A 23,942-nucleotide genomic window follows, 5' to 3' on the forward strand; every position below is an offset into this window, starting at 1 on the left:
GAGCCGTTGTCCCGTGCCGTCTGTTTAATGTGAAAAGCCCGGCCTAGACGAGCATCTTTTAGGAAGTTGGGTTGAAGCGTCAATGCGCGCCGCTATCCCCATGTCCTATATGTCGTCGTTTGCCTGGCGTGGCTAGAGAGCCCAGGTCTTGGAACAGACAATTACGGCGTCTCGAGCCAAGAAATGGCTCGAGGAAGCTGTCGGGTGAAATACTGCTTTTGGTGCGAGAGGTGAGGCGGATCTGGGCCATCACGGCGTAGAAGTGGTCTGATCCCAATATGGAGTCCGATCTGGTGCCACTCTAGGCGTTCCCCTTCACTTTTTTTTCTTCGCTTTTTTCGTTCGTCCATTCAGTGTCGAGTTTGCACGATGTGCCAGTCCGACAGCGGGCATTTCTTCAGAGCTGGCAGTGTCAATCAGGGGACTCGAGAAGATTTGGTGTGGAGAAAGAATGGAGCATGCAACCGCAGCATATAGGGTTGTCTCAAGGGCCCACCGTTCCGAATTTCTCCGCAGTTCATCCGGTAGCGACACAGGGTGACGGGTTCGACAGGGCAGCGTTTCAATGCAAGGCGACTCCTCTGCGCAAAGGAGCTCGTCCAACATGCAAGATGAGTTGATTACCACATCTGCACACAATCTGACTCGTCTTCGTATTTGCCGGAATGGCTCCTCGGAAAAGGTAATCTGGGCCAGGATGAGGGTAGCGACAGCTGGGATCCCGCCGCAGCGGGTCCGTGAGGCTCGTTGTGGCACCATGGACAACAGCAGACTTGTGGAAATACCCAGTCTTTTGATCTGCGCTCAATAACCTAAGCGTGATGAGAGTTTTGGGATACAGGAACAGGACTATAAATAGAAATTACCATTTGCCCTATGCAGGCAAAGACCATCCCAAAGAAGAAGGAAACAAGCTAGAGTAACAAGATTTTGGCGATACAAATCGGGGAACAGCCCTGTCATCAGCCGTGAGCTGCTCATTCTATGTCGTGCGTCTATTCCAAGGTATTTGCCATTGGGGGAAAAGTAAACAAGAATCCCATGGCGTAGTGGACTGCTGCGTCGCGCCAGATTTGGTCGGCCACGCGTAAAAAGAAAAGATGGACATGTCAAGAAAATACTGCACAATAAACAAACAAATTTGATCCGGCAAAAGTGGTGCTTTACAAAATTGTGCATCGGTGGTCGCGGCGACTCCGCCTTTTTCCAGGTCCTGTCGATCCGCGTCGTGCTTCCAGTTGCTTTCGGTCGGCGGCTAGGCGGGCGTCGTATGCTCGACTGCGCTCCATGTCTTTACGTATGATTTGCCGGCAAAGATCGATAAAAACTTCGTCAACGTTGGCTCTCCGTCGTGCCGAAGTCTCGTAGTACGGGCAATTTCCCCATGCCTGGCTGACGGCAAAGGCGCGTGATCGCGTAACGGCGCGGTCTTCCTCGAGATCTGACTTGTTGCCCACAAGCACTATGGGGACGCGTTCGTCGTCTTTTATTCGAATGATTTGGTCGCGCAATTCAGCGAGTTCGTGGAGCGACGTCATGGATGTGATGCTAAATACCAAGAGAAATCCTTGGCCGGTCTTCATGTACAGTTCTCTTTTGGTGAATCAGCGGCGTTGCGCGCAGTGCCAGGCGGCCTCAATTCAATTTACCTCATCGCAGCTGCTGCTAGGTCAGCGACTCATGGTCGCGAAACTGGACGAATAGGGCCCACTTACTGAATTGCTCGGTCCCTGCAGTGTCGAGAATTTCAAGGACGACGGACCGACCCTGCAACCCAAATGGCGTGAGCTTCCCAAATCTACGACGATCTCGCCGCGGTACGTACGTCGACATCAATGGCCTTCCGGTATGAGTCTTCTATGGTTGGGTCGTAGGATTCTATCCAAACATTTTGGACGAATTGTGCTACTAGCGTCAGCGTCTTGGCCCCCGGAGAGGTGCACGAGCGTACCTGTGAGACAACTCTTTCCAACACCACCTAAATGTCGCCGGCGTCAGCGCTGCGCAGACAGCCGTCAAGGCACGGGTCCCTACCAGATCCCAGGACAACAATATGGTATTCTCGTTGTGACATGCCTCTGCGCGGGGGTTTGACGGACGGAGGGTGAGGAGGGAGGAGCTGGGCTCGGCGGAGAAAAGGCGTATTGCAATCTCAGGCGCTTCAATGGCTCAAGATAGGCAGCGCGCCGAGTGATGGCGCGAGAGGACACGCCACGCGACGGAAGCCGAGGCGCGTTTTCGGCAGACGGGAACCTGAAGGCGTTTCGACACAGCCTCGCGCCAGATGGAGGAGGAAGAGGTAGAGGACGAAGGCGCGCTGACGGGCAGGAGGATGGCGCGGGTTGGAGTTGTCTAGATGCGGAGCGGAGGGACGACGCAAGCAGAACCAGGGATCACTAGACAGCTGTTAGCCATGGAGCCAACGCCAACAACAGGCGCCCAGCAAGCGGCGGCGGTGCGGTGGGATAGGACGGTCGTACCAGCGGACGGATGATGTCGAGATGGATGGAGGATGGGCGGATAGTAATGGTTGTAGTGGTGGCGGGGCGGGCGAGGGTGGTGGATGATGTGCAAAGGGACGGCAGGCATGGTTAAAAGGAAGCTGTCCAAGTTTGGGCGCTGGCGGTCGAGATAATTTCGCGGGAGCTTGCCCTGACAGCTGCCGCCGTGATGGGTAGGCGACGGGCAATGTAACAAGATCGGTTGTGGCCCGGGCCCTGCAGGAAGCATAAAAGACAATTGAACTTCTTCTTTTGATACTGATCGTTCTCTAGTCCAAGTGTCCACGGCGCCGGATCAGCCCTGGCCCAGCGCTGCGTTCCTCTGCGTCACCAGACAGCCAAAGCAAACACCATGGTGTGTCCCTGCTGCCAACGAACACTGGTCTAGGTAGGGTTAGGGACTCGCCCTCAGCTCCCTGTTCTTGATTGTGCCAGTGACGTCTCGTCTATTCTCATCAGGTCTGGTGCCTGTGCCTCGGCTCCCGGGGTTGTTAGATTGATGCCAGGAAGATGCCTCAATGCCTCAGGCCCATAAACTTTATTGCCCCCAAGCCAGCCCCTTCACCGCCTTGGCCTGCTCACCGCCTTTGAGCTTCCGCGTCACCTCCATCCGCCGCCCGTCTGCAATGACCTCCATCAGTGAACCATGCTACTCCCTTCGCTGCTGGCATTGACGGCCACGCTGATCCCCTCTGCCCTCGCCGTCTTCGCTGATGATGCATACCAAGTCGACTACCACTACGCCCTGCTAGGCGCGCCTCAGCAGCATGCCACCTTCTTCCACCAACCGCGCGCCGATTCCAAAGCTTCGCTGCTCTACACCCTCTCCGAGAAGCTTGTCCTCGGCGCCATCAACCCGCGCGACGGATCTCTCGTGTGGCGCCAAAACCTATCTTCCAGTAGCAACACTGCCCCGGGCTTCTTGAGGGCTGGGGAGGACCAGGACACAGTAGTCAGCGCAGTGGATGGTTACGTTGCCGCCTGGGATGCCACAGATGGCCGATTGGCCTGGAGTGCCAACTTCAAGGACGCTCATGTCAAGGATCTGGAAGTAATGGAGCTTCCTGATGCCTCCAATGCTGCCAAAGACGCCATCGTTCTGTGTGGCGGCAGTACTCCATCAGTCAAGAGGCTGGACGGCCAGACGGGAGCTGTAAAGTGGGAGTTTGAGGATACGAGGTAGACAAATTGCGATTCTCCAAGTGCTCCACTAACGCCCATTGTAGCGGCGACACTCCGTATCAAGTCTCGACCTCGGCGACAGCCGTCTACTCCGTTTCCCTGTCTTCCTCGATGCTTGGCGGCTTGAAGATAAAAGTCACGGCCATCGATCCTCTGACCGGCAAAAAGCTCGACCAGTACACGTTAGCCTCAGACAGCGACATATCTTCCGCGGAAAACATTCTCTTCGTCGGCGCCAACACTGCTTCGCCTCTTCTCGCATGGACTGACAAAGCGTTCAAGACGCTCAAGGTTAATGTCATTGGATCGAAGAGCACCTCCTCTTTCAACATTGAAAATGCAAGTGGCGAGGAAATCGAGCAAGTTGTCTTGCATGCGCCGCACCGCATCAACTCCGTCCCGCATTTCCTCGTTCACTACCAAACCGCCAAAAGCCACTGGGCTGAGGTTTACCACGCCAATGTCAAGACAGGTGCAGTGACCAAAGCATACAGCCTGCCCAAACTTGGTGGAAGGGGCGCGTTTTCTACAAGCTCCATCGACGCCAATGTATACTTTACCAGAATCACTCCTGACGAAGTCATCGTGGTTGATTCGACGTCTCATGGCATCCTCGGCCGCTGGCCCGTCAAGCGCGACGCATCAAAGCAAGGTCCCCTTCAACCTCTGCATGCGGTCTCCGAGGTCGCTGTTCGTGAAAATACTGCATCGGCTGTACGGGCTGCTGTCTTTCTTGCAGACGGAAACTGGGACATGCTTCGCAACGGTGATTTCGCCTGGTCTCGTCCTGAGGCTCTAGCAGGAGCACTTGACGCCGTTTGGGTTGAACTGCCACCTGAAGAGTCGCTTGCCCATGAGCTGGAAATTGAGACTCACCAGACTGTCTTGGGAGCTTACATTCATCGGGTCAAGAGACATCTCAGGGATCTTGAACATCTCCCCAGTTACCTCCAAACTCTTCCCACCCGCCTTTTCAGCTCCGAAGAAGCTGCGGATACTCTGGACAAGCTGCGCAGGGATAGCTTCGGCTTCAACAAGCCCGTGGTTGTTGTCACCGAGACTGGACGCTTTGTTGCACTCAGTGCTGGCGCCATCATCTGGAACCAAGATGCGCTGAATCTCCCCACCGGTGAAAAGGTCCAACAAGTCGATGTCAAGTTTGTCAATGGCACGATCGCTGCGTTGTTTCCCCAGATTGATCGCCAAGTCCTTCTCAATGCCACCACTGGAGTGCTGATTCAAACCCAGGACAAGTCTGCTTTCGAGACTGTCCAAACGGGCCCCAAGGATGTTTCTTACAAGGTTCTTGACAATGAAATCAAGGGACTCTTGACAGGAAAAGAAGAAGCCTGGCAATTCGCTCCCGTCCGTGGAGAGCGAATCGTCAGCGTCACACCTCGGCCACTTCCTGATCCCGTGGCTTCTATTGGCAAAGTTCTTGGAGACCGCCGGGTGCTATACAAGTACTTGAACCCCAACCTGGTCTTTGTTACAGCGGTCAATGATGCTGTGGGCACTCTGTCGATCTATCTTTTGGACTCTGTATCCGGCGCCGTTTTGTACGAGGCCTCTCACGACAGCGTCGACACTGCGCAGCCAATCCCTGCCGCGCTCTCCGAGAACTGGGCAACGTACTCGTACTCTTTGAGCACTGACTCGAGTGCACCTTCAAAGGGCCACCTCCTCGTCGTGGCCGAGTTCTTCGAGTCGACTCTCCCCAACGACCGTGGCCCCTTTGGATCTGCCTCCAACTACTCGAGCTTGCGGCCATCATCTGGTGCGCTTGGCGAGTCGGCCAAGCCCAAAGTTCTCAGCCAGACCTACCATATTCCTGAGCCCATTTCCCACATGGCTGTTACGCAGACGATTCAAGGCATTACTTCAAAGTGGCTGCTGATTACGCTTCCCGAATCCAACTCAGTCATTGGTGTCCCGCGCCAGTTCCTGGACCCACGTCGTCCTGTCGGTCGTGATCCTACGCCGGACGAGCAGGTTGAGGGTCTCATGCGCTACACGCCTGTCATCGAGTTTGACCCGCGACAGTACCTAAACCACAAGCGGGAGGTGCTCGGCATCAAGAAGGTTGTCACGAGCCCGGCGCTCGTTGAGAGCACGAGTTTGGTGCTGGCCTTGGGCCTAGACGTCTTTGGCACGCGTGTGGCGCCTAGCTCTGCGTTTGATGTTCTGGGAAAGGAGTTTAACAAGCCGCAATTGGTGCTGACTGTGGGGGCTTTGGCTGCGGCGGTTGCGTTTGTGGCGCCTTTGGTAAGTCGACGCTGCTTGTTTACACGATGAATGCTAATGCTTGAGTAGGTTCGCAGAAAGCAAATCAATGCGCAGTGGCAGTCTTTGTGATTGAATAGAATACAGAATGAGATCATGAGACATGTTGATCATTGAAGCGTCGACAGAGACGTGTAAAAATAATGAAGAAGTTGAATCATTTCCATTCGAGTGCCCGAAGCCATTATTTTGAATGTCGAAGATGCTAAATTGCTTTCAGAAGATGGATGACCAATCGCAGGCGCAACGATCCACGATCCCGGAGCGCCGGCTGGAGCCATCCGACGAAGCTATCCTTGCGGCTTTCTAATCGGCTACCAAGCTTCAGCTTGGTCGACACTACAGAGGAACGGAACGGTAAACAACAACGCCGCCCCGCAGCTCCAGGTGATATCTTACTAACTTGCAGCAGGTAGCCTTGTTGCCGGTCTAAAGCCGAAGCCACTGCATTCGCCTGGCCATGATTTTGGGGGCTACCATCTGCCAGTGGTTAAGTCCGTTAAACGCCGGTCGACCTCAAGGAGCTGTACCACCTTTGGCCAATGGAAGTTGACAAACCTCCATCTTGTGTATCTCGCAGGCATGCAAATGAGTAGGTATAAAGATGGCTCATGGAGACATTGAGATATTCGATCCAATCCTCAGCTTCTACAACGTTACTGAAAGCAACCAGACATCTTTAACCAAAACACAACTTCTCCCATCACCATGACGGACCAAAAGAAATACACAACCAAGCTCGTCGACCAGCACATCCTCGTCATCGGCGGCAGCTCTGGCATCGGGCTGGGCCTCGCGGAAGCGCTCCTCGAATTCGGCGCCCGCGTCACCATCTCCAGCAGCAACCCCCAGCGCCTCTCGTCGGCCGTCGAGCAACTCGGCAAAAGCTACCCCTCTGCCGCGAGCGCCAAACGCATCCACAGCCACGCATGCGACCTGGGCGACGCCGCCACGCTCGAATCCAACATCGAAGCGCTCTTCGCCCACGTGACGGCCACGGCGCCGCTCAACCACGTCGTCTTCACGGCAGGCGAGCCGCTCAAGACGGTCCCGCTGCAGTCGCTGGACATGGCGCAGGCGCAAGCAATGGGCACGGTGCGCTTCTTCGCGCCGCTGCTCGTGGCCAAGCACGCGTCGCGCGCCCTCCCCGCGTCGCCCGCCGCCAGCATCACGCTGACCTCCGGGCAGGCGGGCGACAAGCCCCCCATGGCGCACTGGCCGCTGGTCGCGGGCTACGCCGCCGGCCTGTTCGGCATGGCGCGCGGGCTGGCCGTCGACCTCAAGCCGCTGCGCGTCAACGTCGTCGCGCCCGGCGCCGTCGTCACCCCGCTGTGGACGAAGGACTTGGTTGGCGACAACTTAGAGGCCGCCATCAAGAGCGTTGGTGAGCGGTTGTTGACGGGTGAGGCGGGGACTCCTGAACAGGTCGTCGAGGCGTACTTGTGGTTGATCAAAGACCGCTTCGTCACGGGCGAGGTCGTGAGGACGAATGGCGGGGCGTTGTTGGCTTAGGGCGAGGTGTAGGGGGTTCAGGGGTGGGAGAAGGGGAGGGGGTGGGGGTGGGGGGGGGGGGGGGGGGGGGGTCGGGGATGGAGGAAACAGGGGAAGTTACGGGGTTTCGTCTGGTGTGAACGTACGACGCTGTGTAGATTGCTGTCTCTGCCGCAAACAGTGAGATTCTTCTTGCCTTCTCAACTATTGTCATTCGCTCTCTGTGTTCGCTTTCTCATGCTAGACGAATCACGAAGGTCTCAGGCCCTTTTTTTCTTTCAGACGAGCAGGTCGAGGAGAGATGTAAAAGCCAAAAAGGGCGAGAGAAATGTTTTTCGATTGTAAAGAGGCGTTTGAGCAAATTGAGATCAAGTACCAACAACAACTAATCCTCTCCATCTATCCTCCTCACGACTCATCTGCATTCGCAGCAAGCAACCCAGCAAGCTCCAGACGACCGTGCAACCGACAAGAAAAAAAATTAATCAAACACATCAACATCACACCCAGCACCGGACAGCGTCTCCATAACGGCGCGCCACCACCTCTCTCTCTCTCTCTCTACCGACAACCCTCAACCACCACACCACACCAATCCTACTTATCCAATCGAATCCCATCCCACCATCTCACCTCATCGCATTACGCACGCCAGCCAGCCGTCGGTTGGCTGCTTGCTGCAGCATCAAAAGGTGTTTCGTTTCAGTCCAATCCTTGGTGCAACCTACGAGCGAGCGAGACACCTAGTAGGCGCGACGTGTGTCATGCGTCATGCGTCAGTCAGCAGCGTCAGCCTTGGCGTTTCCATCGGCGCGCTTCCTGCGCGCGCGGATGCTTGTTTGGTCGTCGGTCGGGCTTGGCGGTGTTGCGGGGAGAGGGTAGTGCTACAGGATAGAGATGTGTCGCGGGATGAAAGGGGAGCACGAGGATGGTGTGGTGTTGGTGGTGGGGGGAACAGGCAGGCGGACACGGGCGTCGAAAGCAGTACTGTACAAACACGCGAGCAAATACTGGAATTGTTCCTGATGACATGTGCCATGTTTCTCGCATTTGCGGCGAGAGGCTGCGGCTGAGGCTGAGGTGCATGATTGAGGCTGAAGTACGAGCGCGCGAGTGAGCGAGCGAGCGATATGCAGGGTCTGGATGACTGCATGTATATGTGCGTCATGCAGGGCGACGACGACGATGACGGGTAGTTTATTTTTATCGCTGGAAAAGGGTTGAGGATGGTTGGGTGGACGGTTGGCTGTGTGGTTGATCATGTTCGTCTTGTCCACCCTCCCTTTTTGGTGACTGTGGACTGTGGAGTGACCGACTGGCTGGGGCTGTGGCCAGGGAACTCTCCACATAACGTGGTGGCGGTTGTGGAGACGTCTGCTGCTGCGCATTCACAGATAAAAAATACATCTCTCTGGCTACCTGCCCATGTCGTCTTTGCAGATCATGTCGAAAACACAAACTGTAGACTCGGAGCATGGCAGCATGGCAACAACAACAACAACAAAAGTTCAGCGCGGCACCTCAAACAGCTTTTCCGCCAACAGCGCAACACGGCCGCCATCCCCGTCGCCCTCTCCTCCTAAGCCCTGCAGGGCACTCTTGATATCGCCGACGGTCTCGGGCCGCAGCCCGCCTGCGCCACGGCTGTAGATGTCGATGCCGGCCGGCGTGAAGAGCGTCGACGCAAAGTACGTGACGACCCATTGGTTCCCCTTCTCTTCGTCGCCGTACCCAAGCACCTCCCACCGACTGCTCGCAATCTTGAGCAAGCCCTTGCCGCGCCAGTCCCAGGCCCACCCGCTGCCGTGCGGGAGCTGCGCCAGCGTGTCGACGCCGCGGACGGAGCTGCGCTTGGTGGTGTCGGCGGGCTTGCTGGCGGGCGCGTATTCCACCAGGTCGTCGAGCTTGGCCGGCGAGGAGCCTTCGAGTGGAGTGTAGGTGATGGTGACGTTGCGCTTCGAGGACCACATGGGCAGCGTCGAGTGCGTGACGTGCCAGGTGCCGGCGAGAAAGGCGGGGGACGGGGGAGCGGGGGCTGGAGGAGAGGCGACAGATGAAGGGGGTGTTTTTGTGGACGGCGTTGTGGTGTAGGGCGCGTGTAGGGTTATTGGGGGAGTGGTGGCCTGCGGGGGGTCTGAGGTGCCTGACATTGTCGTGGATGGTGACATGGAGAGTCTAGATGCTTCATTCAAGGTGGATCAAGGTGTTGACATGGAGCCATCGTCATGATGGCCACCAATTTCGCCGACGCGCTTTTGTGCAACCACACAACCATCTTCTTCACAACTTCATTTCAACACCATCCCATCTCTCCATGACGTCCGCAGGAACAAAGTCCGTCTCAGCGCACCGCCGCCTATCTCCAGTCTGTCTTGGCCGATGATGTCGTCTCAGGCCGCGGTTTCCAGGCCGCCCAATCCGCCTCGGGAAGCGCTGACGACGACGCGCGAGACTTGCGTAAATGGGGCAGTGCATCCATCCATGACCTTACAAAAATATAAGCAGCCTCCACATTTGGAGTGGTTGGGCCAGGCTTTTCTCACTACATTCGCTGACGACCTCTTCATATAGCGTCTGCTTGGCCCTCTGCTCATCTTGCTCGTCTCTCATTTCCCTTTGCCGTCTCTGCGCTCCCAAAATATACTTATATTTCCGTCAAAGTCTCCCTGTCGTTTGAGTTCTCTGTCGTCTACTTCTGTTGGCAGCTAGCAAGCAGCTTCCCAGTCGCCCGTTAAGCTTAACAGAAAGCTTCCCTGCTTCCCGCCACGGCTGCAACCTTTTTCCAAAAATCCGGGCCAATCAATTCGAACGGAAGAAGATGAATTTCAAAAACCTTGGCCGCGCGGCTGCGCTGGGCTCTCTCTTTTCCGCCGCGTCGGCGCAAACCGTCTGCAACAACTCGCCCGACCTCTGCTCCAAATCTTACGGCAACGTGACGGTTCTGGGAGCCCACGACTCGCCCTTCATTTCGGACAAGTCGACTGGTTACAGCACGTCCGGAAACCAATTTTACAACTCGACAGTCCAGCTGGATGCCGGCGTGCGCTTGCTTACCGCCCAAGTTCACAATTACGACAATGACAGCACGAACGAGTGGCATCTTTGCCACAGCAGCTGCGCGCTTCTCGATGCGGGCAAGCTTTCGGACTGGCTGGTAAATATCAAGGGGTGGCTCGACTCCAATACCAATGATGTGGTGACGCTGCTGCTGGTAAATTCGGATGACGCGAGCGCATCCGACCTTAATGGCGAATTCCGCAGCTCCGGCATCACGACGTACGCGTACACGCCCGATGACACGACGCAGCCGCTGTCCAACTGGCCGACGCTGCACTCGCTGATTGCCAACAACACGCGGCTCATCACGTTTGTCGCGTCCCTCTCAAACACGACCGAGGCGCCATACCTGCTGGACGAATTCACCTTCCTCTACGAAAACAACTACGACAACACGTCGCCCAGCAATTTTTCCTGCGAGCCGGACCGGCCCTCGTCCGTCGCCAACAAGCCGACCCAGGCCAAGGACTCGGGGCGGCTCTTCCTGCAAAACCACTTCCTGTACTCGGTCGACGGGCTGGGCATCGAGTCGCCCAACCGCGCCGCGCTCAACACGACAAACGGCCTCAGCGGCACGGGCAGCCTGGGCGAGGCCATGAGCACTTGCGCCGCGACGTACGACTCGCAGCCGTGGGGCGTGCTGGTCGACTTTTTCAACGTCGGCCCCGCCATTGCCAGCGTCGACCGCGCAAACGGCGTCACCGACCCCCAGGGCCGCGCCAACGTCAGCACCGCCCAGGTCACCCGCAACAGCAGCGGTGCCGTTGGTCGCGTGGGCGTGTCCGGGTTGGCGCTGGCCGTTGTTGCCCTGACGGCTGTCTGGGTGTTGTAGGTGCGTGCGTGCGTGCGTGCGTGCCTGGGCTACCAAGACCGCTAGCTTCTTCCAAGACATCAAGACACCGAGGCGAAATAGGGGGAGGCATCGACATTGTCTACGAACTGTCGAATCACCGTCTGTCTCATCTCCCATGTCCTTGTCTCCTTTTCTCTACACGTTCCAAACCCCCTCCCCGCCTCTCCCCGATCCATCTGTTCCACTCCTGTTCCTCATCCACTTCTCCACCGCCAACAACATCAACCGACGCCACCACTCCCTCACGACGTCACGACTTCCTTTCCATCTTCCATCTTCCCTTCCATCTTCTTCCCGCATTCCGTCTGTTGTCTGTACAAATTGGATCGAGACCAACATGGGTCTCAAAACATAGCCAGGTGGCTGGCGGTGGATGCATGCTGTATTGTATGTGGGACGGGCTACTCTGTTTAGTTTGGCATAGCAAAGGCGCTTCTTCTGGTTTTGTGTTTTGGTTTTTGGTTTTTCGCGATACTTTAGAGCATCCATTTGTACAAGGACGGCTGGGCAGCATATGCACAAGAGAGCGAGCGATACTGGGGCGGCATAGCATCGGCATTGGTGTGGCAGGGCTAGGCACAAGAGCTGCGAGCTGTTGAAAAAGTAGATATATTACATTTACAATCGTGTGGATACAGCATATTTACTGAAAAGGAAAAGAGACAGTCTTTTAGGAATAATTAGGGAGGCATCTTCTTCCATTACCTCTCGACGCAACCTCAGTGATTATTCGTCTTGTGGTCTATCCACTATCCCATTGAAATTGCTCTCTCCAACCCCCTGTGAAGCTAGCATATACATATGCCCGGTACCATTCGTTGCACCACCCTCACTCTTAAAGACCTCATTACCATTTACCTCCCTCCTTTCTTCCCGTCTTCCCATCTCGACTAAGTTAGTCAGCAGTCAATCCCATCCGTTCATTTTCGCCTCGCCAAGCCACGCCATTTCCCACGCACCTATTCAACCTTATCCTTTCTCTCCGCTCAGGGGGTCAGTCAGCACAAGTGAATAAGTAAGCGAGCGAACAGCGACACGAAGACACCGTTGGGACACGACCGCGCGACGATGGCAGCGTGCAGGCAGGCAGACAGGCTTGATTGATCGGTTGTGTTGTTGTGTATGGATGTGGCGAGGTTTTTGGATTGGGTGATGGGATGGGATGGGGTGGGATGAGAGAGGATGGGATTGAGGGGGGCAAAATAAGATGAGAGAATATGGGATGGGAGAGAAGAATGAGAGGGGAGGAGGAGGGGGGGAGGAAGAGGAGGAAAGATTTTGATGGTAAGGTAGGATGGGGATTTTGGTCAATGGAGAGAGGAAGAGGGAGGGACAGAGGGACAGATATGGAGAGTAATCGCAGCATTTGACTGACGGATTTGCTGGCGAGCAGGCCATGCGGCATCCTGGCATACACGTATGGAGTTCCATTTCAGATCTCTCTTTCTTCTCCAGGCCCAAGGATGCAGGCGGCCAGCTGTACAAAATGCAGTCAGCGATGGGTGGCAGGGAGGCTGAGCGCGGATATCTGTTTCTTTGAACAGTATTGGAGTATCTTTTATTGATGGGATGATGTGATGATGGGATGGTTGAGAAGCCAAATGCTACGCTGACCGTAGTGCTTCTCATGATCTATCTGTCTCCTGAAATCCGCGCTCCACTCCTGCTGCTCCACTCCTCTCTTGCCCGCTCCCCGTCTTCATCCTTTGGTGGATGATGCGTGTGTCGATGACGCCGTCTTTGATACGCGCACGGCGCATGAACAAGGAAATATCGCAAGAAAAGGGGAGAAGGATGACGAGAGGAGGAGGTGATGGGAGCGCCAACCAACGCATGCCCTGCCTACTACTACTCATACCAAACCAAACGATGCCACCGCCACAGCCAGCCAGCCACCGTACATGGTCCTCACAACTCCTTCTTGACGGGCTCATGCGGGACGCCGCCATCGGCCTTCATAGCCATGGGCGCGCCATTCGCAGACTTGGCCATGCCCCTCAGCGTCACCAACATGTCCTCGCGCGTCTCAGTCGTCAGACGGTCGACGTCGGCCGTCGTGAGGCCGGCCGTCTGCACCGGCGGCAGCACCTTGACGGGCACGACGCCCGAGCCGAACACGCGCCGCTTGATGTTGAGCACGTTGCTGTAGTTGGCGACGACGATGGGGATGATGGGCACCTGCGCCTGCACCGCCAGGTGGAAGGCCCCCTTTTTGAACGGCAGCAGCTCCGGTCCTTCGGCATAGGACCGCGTGCCCTCGGGGAAGATGTAGACGGATTGGGCGTGCTCGCGCATGAATTTGGCGGCCCCGTCAAAGGCAGCGCGCGCGTTGGTGCGGTTGGCGCGGTCGATGAAGACGGATTTGGAGAGGGACACTGCGCAGCGTGGTCAGATAATGGCAAAGGCAGCCGGAGGATTGGACTTGGTGGGGAGCTTACTGAACCATCCGAGGACGGGGACGTATTTCAGAGACTTTTTGGCCGAGACGGACGTGTAGGGCGGGAAGACGCAGCCAAGCATGAGGACGTCGAGCTCTCTGCACAGCGTCACGTCAGCCAAACCATACTCAACAATCATGCGTACTCCCACGCCTTATGCAGCCATTACTAGAGCCGCAAGCTCATCCCAACCTAGATTTGGTATAGTTTCTTCTCCACACCCCACACACACCCAGAAGAAGAAATTTGGCCACTCACGTCTGATGATTTCCAATCAGGACAGCGGGGCGCGTCTTCAGATACTCCTCGCCCTCGACGACCTTGAAGGTGACGCCCGTCGAAAACCACATTGTCCACTTGAACGCCCTGGCCACGACGTATTGGCTCAGGCCGCCGTAGCCCACCACACGCAGCACCGCGCTGGCAACGACGCCATAGGCGGCGCAGATTATGAGCGACGTGAAGCTGGCAATGGCGCGCGCGACAAACGACAGCATTCTCGAGACGGGCGGCGCGACGGGCGAGGTGGCCGCCGAGAGGACGTGGAACAGGAGCGGCGAGAGGATGACGGCCAGGAGAGTGGTGCTGAGAAGGCCGCCCATCGCCGGGGAAGGGTATGCTGCCAGGCTCTCGTTTTTTTTTTTTTCTTCAATTTTCCGTTGCGGCGCGCCGATGATGGCTCTTGGGTGGTGCCCGCTCGTGTTTTGTGGTAGGTGCGTTCCGCTGCGAGTTTGGCTGCCGGCGCAGTTTGCGGGATCGGAGGAGCTCGGTGCTTTTGAGGGGCGTGCGACTGGCTGCCTTGTGTTGACTTGGTTGTTGAGGTTGGCGGGGAAGTGGTGGGAGCGGAATTTAAGATGTGGTGGTGGGAAGAAAGGTAGATCTAAAAGAGATGATGAGAGGTGGAATTCGGAGGTCAAGAGTCAAGACCAAGCAGAGCTTGGACAGAGGCAAGCGAGGAGGTGGAGAGAACAAGAACCAAGGCAGGCCAAAGTGTGGGGTGGTGTTGAGGAAGAAATGTCGGCATCTGGTTCTTGGCGGCGCCGACGCGGGCACGGGCACGGCCACGGGAGCCCGAGCAGGTGGTTGACGTCCGCGGGGCTGGTCACGACCACGACTGCTCCCTGCAACTCTCCAATGTTCAAGTCCTGTTTATTGAGAGGTTTGAATTCCCCTCGTGTGCATCATCAGATGGAGATTCTCCAATCACTCCGCAACTGTCGCATCCAAACCTCGGAAAATGGTTGACGTCGGGCGTGAGGCGGCAATTGGAGAGTGACAGCGGTCCGCGCTCCGCCGTTCCGTTTGGTCTGTTTGGTCAAACGTTTCGACCACATGCCCAGTCTGAGGCTACACACATCTGACAACAACGACTGATCACTTCCTGTACGCATTCCAATGCTGCATTAACGCCCGAGGAGGCTGCCACTGCACCACTTTGCAGGGATTGGCCACCATAGCCTGCCGCCGTCGCTCCAAGGGAAAAAGGTCTTTCCAACTCCCAGCACTGTACACCGATCCGGCCCACGAAAAAGGATGATGCTGCTACCGCACCATCTGGTCCACCCCTACTTTTCCCCCTAATAACGCCGCCCAATGCGGGTGCTGTTGGTAACCAAAAAGGCGAAACCCGAAAAAGAGAGGAAAAAGAAAAACCAGCAAAAACGCCAAGATGCTCGCTTTCATGGTATCAAAACACTCCCAGCCGTCTGACTGCGTGCGTTGCCGCGTCATTCGTACGTCGACATAGTCCCGTCCCACGAGGAGTGGCCTTGCTAGTAAAGATGAAATGCCGGATGCTATCAGGAGAGGGTAAAAGGGGTCAAAGCGGAGGAGTGAGCAATAACCCGGGCGTGTGAGGAGAGATGTAAGGTTGGGAAGTCCGCTGCAACGAGCTCTACACGCCGTCGTCTTCGTCATAATCGTCGTCCTCGTCATCCTCGAGGCTCTCCATCGCCTCTTTGATGTATTGTGAAGCCTACAAAGCTGTCAGTAACGAGCCATCTACTTTGGCCATGCCAAAACTTGCCTTGGGATCCAAATTCAAAGCCACGGTAAAGTGCCTAATGGCACTCGTCTTGTCTCCCATCATTTTGTGCAGGCGACCAAGCATAAAGTGGACGTTGGCCTCGTCGGGGGCCAATTCTTTCAAAACTTCGAATTCCGCAAGCGCTTCTCGAGGTTGCCTCATATTCATCAGCGCGCGCGCCTTTCTGAAGCGAGCCAAGTTGCTCTTTGGGTCGAGCTCGCACGCAATGCTGAATTGCCGCAAGGCTGCCTGCGGCTTGTGCGTCTTTTCCAGTACTGTGCCAATGCACACAATGAGGACCGGGTTTGTGGGGTTGATCTGTGCCGCATTTTTGAAATGCTTCTCGGCATTTTCGTACTTGCCCATCCGGTCGTAAACGCGTCCAAGACCGTACCAGCCGTTGTAGTGACGAATGTCGGCCGATATGGCGCTGCGGTACGCCAAAAGAGCCTTGTCGAATTCCTCATTGGTAACATGCTCGTGGCCCTGCAGTGTGTAGGCATAGGCAAACTTGGGATCCAGCTGTGTGGCCCGCTTGAAGCACTTGATGGCCTGGTCGTGTTCCCGTTGCAGCGAAAACGAGTTTCCAATGGCACACCAGGCTTGCGGGGAGAGGCGGTCTGCTTCTATCAACTCGTGTGCCAAGTAAGCCAGCTCCGTCTCGCGCTTCAAATGCCACAGCACGGTCGAATATACTTCCATGTCCTCCATACGTGACGGAACCATTTGCTTGACCTTTTCAAAGACTTGAGCAGCCTCGGCATACTGCCCACGCTCGTACCACGTTTTGCCGATTTGGGCCAGCACCCAGGGAGTCTCTCGTTGTGCCGAAGGGAGCGAGGTGAATTCGTTGAAGGCAGCCAGCATCGAATACCGGCTGAGGTGAAAGTATCCGCTTCCCAGCTTCCCAAAAAATTCCAACAGCCACTGCAAAGCCTCTCTTTCTTTGGCCAATTCTTGCTGAGCCTGAGACTCATTTTCTGGCGCTTTGGAAGCGACTCCGGAGGCAACGCTTGCTGGTCGTGGTTCTTTTAAACTCCTCTCGCGGTCCACCGCGTCAATTGGCTTCCTGTTGCCGCTAATGACCCGGCCAACCCCCGAGTTTGTACTGGTCTTGCTACTCCTAGCCGCAGTCGGCAGTCTTGCTCTCCTCAGCTCCCTCTTTTCTCTCTCCTTGGACTCCACGTCTCTTGCTGAACTTGCCAACGTCCGGCTGCTGGAGGGGCGAATGTGATCTTGCACAGACTGCATCAGGCGGTGGCTCCTTCTAGGTTGCGACGTGGGTGCAGTCGAAGCTGTGCTGGGCTGGGCCATGTTGCCAGAAACGGTGCGCTTTTGCGCGGTTGTCGCCGGTTTGACTGGTTCGTCGTTCCCACTGGTATCTGTCCCTGACCGAACGCGGCTCCGCGTGGTCATGGCCTTCATCTTTGGCACGTCAACACCAGAGTCGGTTAGTGTCGGCGCTTGCCGTGATCTTCTCACCGGCGCGTGAGGCGGCTCTGTGGTAGCTCTGCCAAGACCCGAGCCACCCGCATCGCCCATCATGACGTCTTCATCGTGGTTTCCGCCGTTTGCTGCGGGCGTTTCTGCATCCACAGCGTGAGCGGAATTGCCATTTGTCATGTTAAAGCCATTGAACTTGGAAAACAAACCGCCACCATTCCTTGTACCGGTTGGTATTGAGGAGTTGAAGGGGTCGTTGCCGGGAGTGAAAAAGCCATTTTGCCCGGGCGGGGGAAGGTTGGAGTTTGCAGGCGGCATGTCCGAGGACGCCGCGTTGAGAGAGCTTGTGCTGAAAAACGCAGACATTTCTGGCGTCATTTTGAAAATATTTGAAGTGCGGATCACGGCGCCTGCAGAGAGTTAGTTCTTCTGCCGGAAGCATACAACGCAATACCTCGTACCCGTGTCGCAGAGGTCTTCAAAGGCATCCCACATGAAGGGATTCAACTTGAGCGCCTCGGTGTAGCACGCAATAGCCTTTGTAACGTCACCATGCGCGCGCCATAGCTTGCCCAAAAGGCAATTGACAGCCGCGGCATCAGGCACGTGCCTCCTTGCAACTTCAGAGTGTTTATCTGCCAGCGTGCGTCAACAACAACGTATGGATACCGGTGAAGGGAGAAGACTCACTCCAGTGGTTTCTGCCGCCCCAAAACCCACGAGCGCGGTCCAACGCCGTGATGCCCTCGTGATATCGTTGCAGCCCCAGGCATGCTTGCGCAAATACGTATGCGCACCCCAAATGGTGGCCTCTGAAGCCCTTTTCTCTACTGTAGTCGTAGGCGGCTTTGAGGTTGCCAAGTCGCAAATGGCAGAGGGCAAAAAGGTGAGCAGCGTCGGCGCTCCGCGGGTCCTGTCCATGCAAACGGCCGGCTGTAAACAGCGCATTCTGGGTGAGATCATTGTCGAGGTGGTAGAAGACTAGTTGTCGCAGCTGGGTGGCTACGTGTGATGTGGATGGCGCCATGGCGAGTTGGATTGGAGCGGCGGCAATGAAGGGAGGGTTTGGGTTGCTGTGGCCCCTGGGATGCGTCCTTGATAGGTGCAGAGGTGGTGGGCCAGATCAAGCCATGAAAATGTCGACTGTCGAGCCGGGATGGTGGTTGTGGTATACGCTTGCGTCGGGGCGACAAAGGCGGATCGTGTTGGTGCGACGGGGGCCCAGAGAACAGTTAGAGATGCGAAGACATGGGCAAAGGGTCTCGGCGGAGTGTAGACGTGGGCGGAAGAGGTCGGGCGGTAAGGGTGGTTGGAGAGGGTCGAAGGTGGCAGGCAGTTGGTCTTGTGGATGGATCGATGGCGCCTGTGTTGTTCTGTTGTTAGGGTGGCTGTCGTCGGCTGCTGATCCCGCCGAGAAAGACAGCCCAAGCACAGTCCGCGTGCCCCAGCGATCCATCCACCCAAAGGCACGTCACCAGCATTATTTCTTCCATCGTCGCGTGGCTTTGGTCTTCTTCTCTTCTGCGTTGCAACATCTGTTTGCAGTCTGCTTTTGACTACCTTCCCCACCAATTGACCGGCCTTGAGAGCTCTTTTGCAGCTCGTCCACCCCCACCATGGCCCAAGTAAGCTCTTCCCTGCCCTCGGAAACTCCCAGAACTCGCAGCACACCTCGACAAGTTGAATAGAAACACTCGAGCTGATTGATCCTAGAAAGCAACAAAGCAGCTCGCTGCGCGCAACAAGGCGACGCTGAATCGCACCCTCATGCTCACACTCGGAATCCACGCTTCCTTCGTTCTCTTGCGCCTCATCTTCCGCCCCTTCACGCGCTCTTCTCTCCTGACGTATATTCTTCTGTCGACGCCTTCTTGGCTCATTCAATATTGGTTCGAGCGCATGTCCCGGCCCACGTTTGATGCGCAGACGGGCGAGCTGCGCCGTGCTGGGGAAGACCTCGAGGCCCAGGGCTTGACCGAGTGGATGTGGGATGTGTTGTACTGGACATATGGATGCTTGGTGTTGGTGGCTGTTGTGGGAGAGGGCGCATGGTGGCTTTGGGTATGTTGTTTTGCAGCCATGGGCTGGTTGCGGTGAGGTGATTGCTAATGTGGGCATGTAGGCTGGCATTCCGCTCTACTCGGCCTACCTGGCGTACACGACTTTTACCGGCGCAAGACAAAGCATGGCGGGTCTGGCTGGGGCAGGCTCTCCGGACGAGGGCCACACGACTGGCAGCAAGAGGCAGCAAAAGATGGAAAAGAGAGGTGGACAGAGAATGCAATACCGGTGAGCGCTCATGCTGACGCTTTGGGCATCTCGTAAGTTGGGGTCGTGGTTATCAGAATTTGGATCGGCAGTACTGTCCGGTCCATCATGAATGATGAGTTCGACGTAGAGACAGGTCATTATCACCAAAAGCCAAGGGGCACTTGATGTCAAGACGAACGAGTTCTTTCGACCCTGTTAATATGGTACGATAACGAAGGAAAAATCAAAACGAAAACGCTTTTCAAGCCCGTGGAACCCTTGATCCTATCCAACGCCTCTGTGCCTACAGTCTGTCCATGCCTGGTTTACAAAACGATTTAGGATGTTCTTCTGCGCAGTCTGGGCACCTTAGTTGTTGTTTTGGCTGTTGAGAATCCTCAGGATAGCCAAAAACAGGTTGATGATGTCGAGGTAGAGCGAAATGGCGGCCGCAATCTCCTCTTCAACGTGGTAGTGGCGCATAATGAGCGACGTGTCGACCAACACGTAACCGGAGAAGATGAGGGCGCAAATGATGCCGTAAACCAGCTCAACCTTGTCGTTGTATGGGAAAAAGGCCGACATGAAGCCAAACATGATCAGGATCCACAAGGCTCCAAACAGGTATGGCTGCCAAGCAGTAAAGTCATACTTGCTTTGGCAGGCAAACAGCGTAAGGGCGACAAAGATGGCAAGCGTAAAGATGACGGCTTCCAGGACAATCTTGCTCTCGTAAAAGGACGTGATGACGCTGATGCTGTAGGCCTCGAGCGCGGTGAATCCTCCCAGGAACAGAAGGTTGGTTGGGTACGACTTGCGCTTCCAGTAGGTTGCCAGCATGAAGCCGATGGCGCCAAACAGCGACACCCACATGGCCCACTGGTTTGTCTGGATCCAGTTCCGGTAGGTGGCGTTGAAGAAGGAGACGGAGCTGAGGGCCGCGGTGAAGAGCAGTTGGACTGTCAGGATAGCGTAGACCTTGCGCACAAAGGCCATGCGGATGTCGAGGGTCGCTTCGGCGACGACGCCGCCAAACTGATAAAGTCAGCGCACAAGTCGTGGGCATTCTTTGGAAAGCAGTCGCCTACCTTGAAATCATCGGGCAGGTTGTCATCTTCGCCGCGCGCGACGCCGGACAGGAGTGCTGCGTTGGTCGAGGCTTCGGCTTCGTATGCCGGTGGCGGCTGGCTAAAGTGGTGCTGGTCCTCGAGCGAGTCGCGCTGGGGCACTGGCTGGAATTTTGTATTGGCGGCCATGGTGTTGTAGTTGGGATGGTCGGTCATTCGTGAAGGTGGAGAGTAGGTGTTGGGATGTGTAATGCAAGGTTGAGGAACGAGGGCGGAGAGGGAGATGGAGCGGGATGATGACGGCGGGATGCGCCGTAGCTTTGTCTAATGTATGGCGCAGCGCGGGGCCTTGAGGCAAATCACGGGCGCCAGAAGATGCTGGAACACGACCTTTTCGCGTCGCGATGATTCAAAAACTTAAGCACGTGCAAATCGACAGGAGACCACAGCTTGTACTTTATTCCTAATTGTTTGACGTCGTTGCAGAGCAGCCCGCGCCAAGGCCCTCCGTGTTTGTTCAGCTCAGGGCTGCGCGCGTCCCCCGTCCGTCTCCCCCCAGCGACGCCGGGACCGCGACAGGACATGGCCACCAAAGCCAACCAAAACCCCCCACTCCACGTCCACGTCCGTCAACACCGCCCGCCGCGCCATGACCAGCTACCTCTGAACTCTCTGCTCCATAACTCTCACCGCGTCAATTCGTGTCCCTCCTCCGCCCGTTGCTGCCCGACACCCTCATCATGTCGGCTTCACACCGCATATCCACCTACAGCCATAGGTCCACCGGCAGCAGCAACTCGCCCACGCGCCCGCGCAGCAGTGATGAGTCCAAGAAGAACATATGGTCTTCCATGCTGGATGGCGTCTCCAGCGGCAAGCGGTTACCGGAAAAGAGCTTGTTGGTCTTGGGTACGCCGCGCCCACCACACCGCCTAGAAAGTACAGCTTGGGCTGACAATGACATTCGCAGGCGGTACGCCCGAGACGCAAAAGGACTTTCTCGACTCGTTGACAATGGATGAGAATGGCCGCAGGAGGCCTCCGGACCGTGGTCGCAAGCCTCCTGTTGCCAACCAGTTTGCGCTAGGTTATACCTATCAGGATGTTTTGGATGCCGATCAAGATGGTATGTTGCGTGGCCTCGCAAAATGTTGCAAACCCAATGTTGACCAAATCAGACATTCTCGCACGGCTGTCGCTCTACCTGCTCACTGATCCTTCTCCGTCGTTTACTCCGCTGCTCAAGCCGCTTCTTACCCCCAGAACGCTACCCAACATGCTCATCGTAATCCTCCTAGACTGGTCGCAACCTTGGCTGTGGGTGCGCCAACTACGAGAATGGATCCGCGTCCTGCGCTCCCTCATTGTCTCTCTCGATGACGATTGCAAAGACCTCATGGAAGAGAATATGAATGCATGGCGGGAGCGTGGTCGCAAGAACAACTTGGATGGCTCGGCTGGGACTGCCACTGAGGATGTTTCCATCCCCATTGGTCCCGGTGAGTGGGATGAGCCGCTGGGAATTCCTCTGTGCGTCGTGTGCCAAAATGCGGACAAGATTGAGACTCTGGAGCGCGAAAGGGCTTGGAAAGAGGAGGAATTTGATTTCGTGCTGCAGTACATGCGCACGATTCTTCTAAAGCACGGCTCGAGTCTGATTTACACAATGCCCGAGGCACCAGGTTCGCTGCAAACGCTTGTGCACTCTAGCTTGGGTATCCAGTCCATGCTCCAAAAGAAGCAACTCAAGCACAATGTCATTGACAGAGACCGCGTTCTGGTGCCGCCAAACTGGGACTCCTGGGGCAAGATTCGAGTTTTGCGCGATGGCTTCGATGCTGAATCGGTATCCCAGGCCTGGTCCGTTGATATTCAAGCCCCGCGAGTCGTCACGCCGCCCCCGGTTAATGGCGAGGCGGATGGCGAAGAAATCACCAATGGCGAGACGAACGGAGCTCCGGTAGAACAAGAGTCGCCAGCGGTTGCCGTGTACGAAGAAACCATTCATGATCCGACTCGGGACTCTCTCCTCGCCCAGGGTCTTCCAGTGCAACAGCTCAACGCTGCCAACGGCATCGAAATCGAATCTCAAGACAATCAAGCCTTCCTTACTTCGCAACTGGAGGTGCTCGACAAGCTGCGTGCGGAGGATGAGAAGAGCAAGAATGCGGGCAGCAAGGATAAGGCAAGGAATCCAGGCCATTCGCACCAAGGCAGCGGAAACGAGAGCGGCATGGTCACGCCTCGCGAGACTGGTTCTGGCGTGGTTGAGGAGCACATTGGTCCTGTACAATTCAACATGGGCGGAATCCAAGTGGACGCCGACGACATGCTCAAGCGCCTTAAGGTATGTGCTGCGCAGAAATTTTCGAAAAAGGTGCTGACGGTTTTCACAGGATCGCGAGGCAACACGAGATGCCAGCGCCGGGGACGACGGTGTCACAAGTCCAATCGACGACGGCAAGACAGAAAACGAGCGACTCGCAAACTTTTTCGCGGGCTTGATGAAGAAGACGAGCAGCCCGCGTTCATGAAGAGCTGAAATTCAGCGGCGAAACAGCAAGATTGGGCCCAAGGCCACGGTTCCGCGCATATCGAAATGGACGGGCTTCGTCCTTGACGGCGCGACCACAGAAAGACGATGGATGATGACCACCTAACGCACTGACCACATACAACCTGAATGATGACGGACGATCTCAACACCTTCACACCTCTTCTTACTTCATCCTCTTCGAATCCTACCGACGCACTTCCCTGGACCGATCATGACCACAACCACGAAACGATCCTGGTCTACTCACCCCCTTAGCACTCGACCACTTTTCTGTGGCATCGAATATCGAACCCCCGACACTCGCTACTACCTTATCTACTCATTCCCACCTTTTCATTACTTTACGATGACGGACTCTCCCGGATTCCAGGCCTGGCCAAACGACGATGGCGACGGCGCGGTCTCAATAGAGACGTGACTGGCCGGGAAGGACGCAACCGAGCAGTCATCGAACCCGGCTTGTCAGATCCAGCGTCCATGTCTGCGCATCGATCTGATGTGGCATACAGAGATCTTCGATCTGTGGACATCCCCTGAGTCCCTCGCCAAATTTTTGGTCCCCCTCCCTGAGCGGGTTCACGGTTGCTTTCAACCACTGGCATCATCACCGAGCCCCGGCGACGAGCGCAAGCAACGTCACGAGGATGACCCCATAGGAGGGAAAGGAGGCACACTGGCTGGAGGCGTGCGTTCGTGCGTGCCGCCCATTATGCAGATGCTGGGGAAAATTTCCGAGCCAAGCAAAAGAAGAGGGATGGAGCAGAGAGAAAGACGGACACGGGCCTGCGTGTTAG

At 56.2% G+C, this 23,942-nt stretch overlaps 11 protein-coding genes across 11 annotated transcripts; 6 read left to right on the forward strand and 5 right to left on the reverse strand.

Annotated features, from left to right (window-relative positions):
- Positions 1–961: 961 nt before the first annotated feature.
- On the reverse strand, positions 962–2,213 carry BKA78DRAFT_28714 (putative ras small monomeric GTPase). Its single transcript, XM_066885726.1, has 6 exons — positions 2,035–2,213; positions 1,952–1,978; positions 1,826–1,905; positions 1,716–1,767; positions 1,650–1,659; positions 962–1,593 (listed from the first exon to the last, which is right to left on the reverse strand). Exons 1-6 carry the CDS (start codon positions 2,072–2,074, stop codon positions 1,164–1,166), a joined length of 639 nt encoding a protein of 212 aa, XP_066740328.1. The 5' UTR covers positions 2,075–2,213; the 3' UTR covers positions 962–1,163.
- Positions 2,214–3,147: 934 nt separating this feature from the next.
- Positions 3,148–6,038, forward strand: BKA78DRAFT_256870 (uncharacterized protein; the record flags this gene model as incomplete). The annotated part of the gene is made up of 3 exons (XM_066885133.1): positions 3,148–3,680; positions 3,728–5,948; positions 5,997–6,038. The coding sequence occupies 3 exons, from the start codon at positions 3,148–3,150 to the stop codon at positions 6,036–6,038; spliced, it is 2,796 nt and encodes a 931-aa protein (XP_066740329.1).
- A 564-nt stretch (positions 6,039–6,602) lies between these two features.
- Positions 6,603–7,478, forward strand: BKA78DRAFT_360491 (uncharacterized protein; the record flags this gene model as incomplete). Its single annotated transcript, XM_066892414.1, has 1 exon — positions 6,603–7,478. The coding sequence occupies exon 1, from the start codon at positions 6,675–6,677 to the stop codon at positions 7,476–7,478; it is 804 nt and encodes a 267-aa protein (XP_066740330.1). The 5' UTR covers positions 6,603–6,674.
- Positions 7,479–7,561: 83 nt separating this feature from the next.
- BKA78DRAFT_323141 (uncharacterized protein) lies at positions 7,562–8,548 on the forward strand. The gene is made up of 2 exons (XM_066889172.1): positions 7,562–8,127; positions 8,186–8,548. The coding sequence occupies exons 1-2, from the start codon at positions 7,786–7,788 to the stop codon at positions 8,528–8,530; spliced, it is 687 nt and encodes a 228-aa protein (XP_066740331.1). The 5' UTR covers positions 7,562–7,785; the 3' UTR covers positions 8,531–8,548.
- A 498-nt stretch (positions 8,549–9,046) lies between these two features.
- BKA78DRAFT_242035 (uncharacterized protein) lies at positions 9,047–9,535 on the reverse strand (the record flags this gene model as incomplete). The annotated part of the gene is made up of 1 exon (XM_066883926.1): positions 9,047–9,535. A coding segment is annotated over one exon (489 nt), but the record flags the coding sequence as incomplete, so codon positions are not given.
- A 740-nt stretch (positions 9,536–10,275) lies between these two features.
- Positions 10,276–11,346, forward strand: BKA78DRAFT_355899 (PLC-like phosphodiesterase; the record flags this gene model as incomplete). Its single annotated transcript, XM_066891986.1, has 1 exon — positions 10,276–11,346. One exon carries the CDS (start codon positions 10,276–10,278, stop codon positions 11,344–11,346), a length of 1,071 nt encoding a protein of 356 aa, XP_066740333.1.
- A 1,552-nt stretch (positions 11,347–12,898) lies between these two features.
- On the reverse strand, positions 12,899–14,804 carry BKA78DRAFT_323145 (uncharacterized protein). The gene is made up of 3 exons (XM_066889173.1): positions 14,064–14,804; positions 13,806–13,903; positions 12,899–13,742 (listed from the first exon to the last, which is right to left on the reverse strand). The coding sequence occupies exons 1-3, from the start codon at positions 14,405–14,407 to the stop codon at positions 13,276–13,278; spliced, it is 909 nt and encodes a 302-aa protein (XP_066740334.1). The 5' UTR covers positions 14,408–14,804; the 3' UTR covers positions 12,899–13,275.
- Positions 14,805–15,256: 452 nt separating this feature from the next.
- On the reverse strand, positions 15,257–18,643 carry BKA78DRAFT_360499 (uncharacterized protein). Its single transcript, XM_066892415.1, has 4 exons — positions 17,965–18,643; positions 17,736–17,909; positions 15,832–17,684; positions 15,257–15,780 (listed from the first exon to the last, which is right to left on the reverse strand). The coding sequence occupies exons 1-4, from the start codon at positions 18,299–18,301 to the stop codon at positions 15,700–15,702; spliced, it is 2,445 nt and encodes an 814-aa protein (XP_066740335.1). The 5' UTR covers positions 18,302–18,643; the 3' UTR covers positions 15,257–15,699.
- Positions 18,644–18,715: 72 nt separating this feature from the next.
- BKA78DRAFT_323147 (DUF788 domain protein) lies at positions 18,716–19,719 on the forward strand. The gene is made up of 3 exons (XM_066889174.1): positions 18,716–18,899; positions 18,988–19,335; positions 19,397–19,719. Exons 1-3 carry the CDS (start codon positions 18,891–18,893, stop codon positions 19,565–19,567), a joined length of 528 nt encoding a protein of 175 aa, XP_066740336.1. The 5' UTR covers positions 18,716–18,890; the 3' UTR covers positions 19,568–19,719.
- Positions 19,720–21,026, reverse strand: BKA78DRAFT_323150 (inhibitor of apoptosis-promoting Bax1-domain-containing protein). The gene is made up of 2 exons (XM_066889175.1): positions 20,613–21,026; positions 19,720–20,559 (listed from the first exon to the last, which is right to left on the reverse strand). The coding sequence occupies exons 1-2, from the start codon at positions 20,805–20,807 to the stop codon at positions 19,894–19,896; spliced, it is 861 nt and encodes a 286-aa protein (XP_066740337.1). The 5' UTR covers positions 20,808–21,026; the 3' UTR covers positions 19,720–19,893.
- Positions 21,027–21,397: 371 nt separating this feature from the next.
- On the forward strand, positions 21,398–23,119 carry BKA78DRAFT_239232 (dynein light intermediate chain-domain-containing protein; the record flags this gene model as incomplete). Its single annotated transcript, XM_066883897.1, has 4 exons — positions 21,398–21,500; positions 21,562–21,717; positions 21,770–22,938; positions 22,988–23,119. Coding segments are annotated over 4 exons (1,560 nt in total), but the record flags the coding sequence as incomplete, so codon positions are not given.
- Between the last annotated feature and the right edge of the window lie 823 nt (positions 23,120–23,942).

This window comes from Phyllosticta capitalensis, assembly GCF_038381095.1.
Source record: "Phyllosticta capitalensis strain CBS 128856 chromosome Unknown BKA78scaffold_10, whole genome shotgun sequence".
NCBI lineage: Eukaryota > Fungi > Ascomycota > Dothideomycetes > Botryosphaeriales > Phyllostictaceae > Phyllosticta > Phyllosticta capitalensis.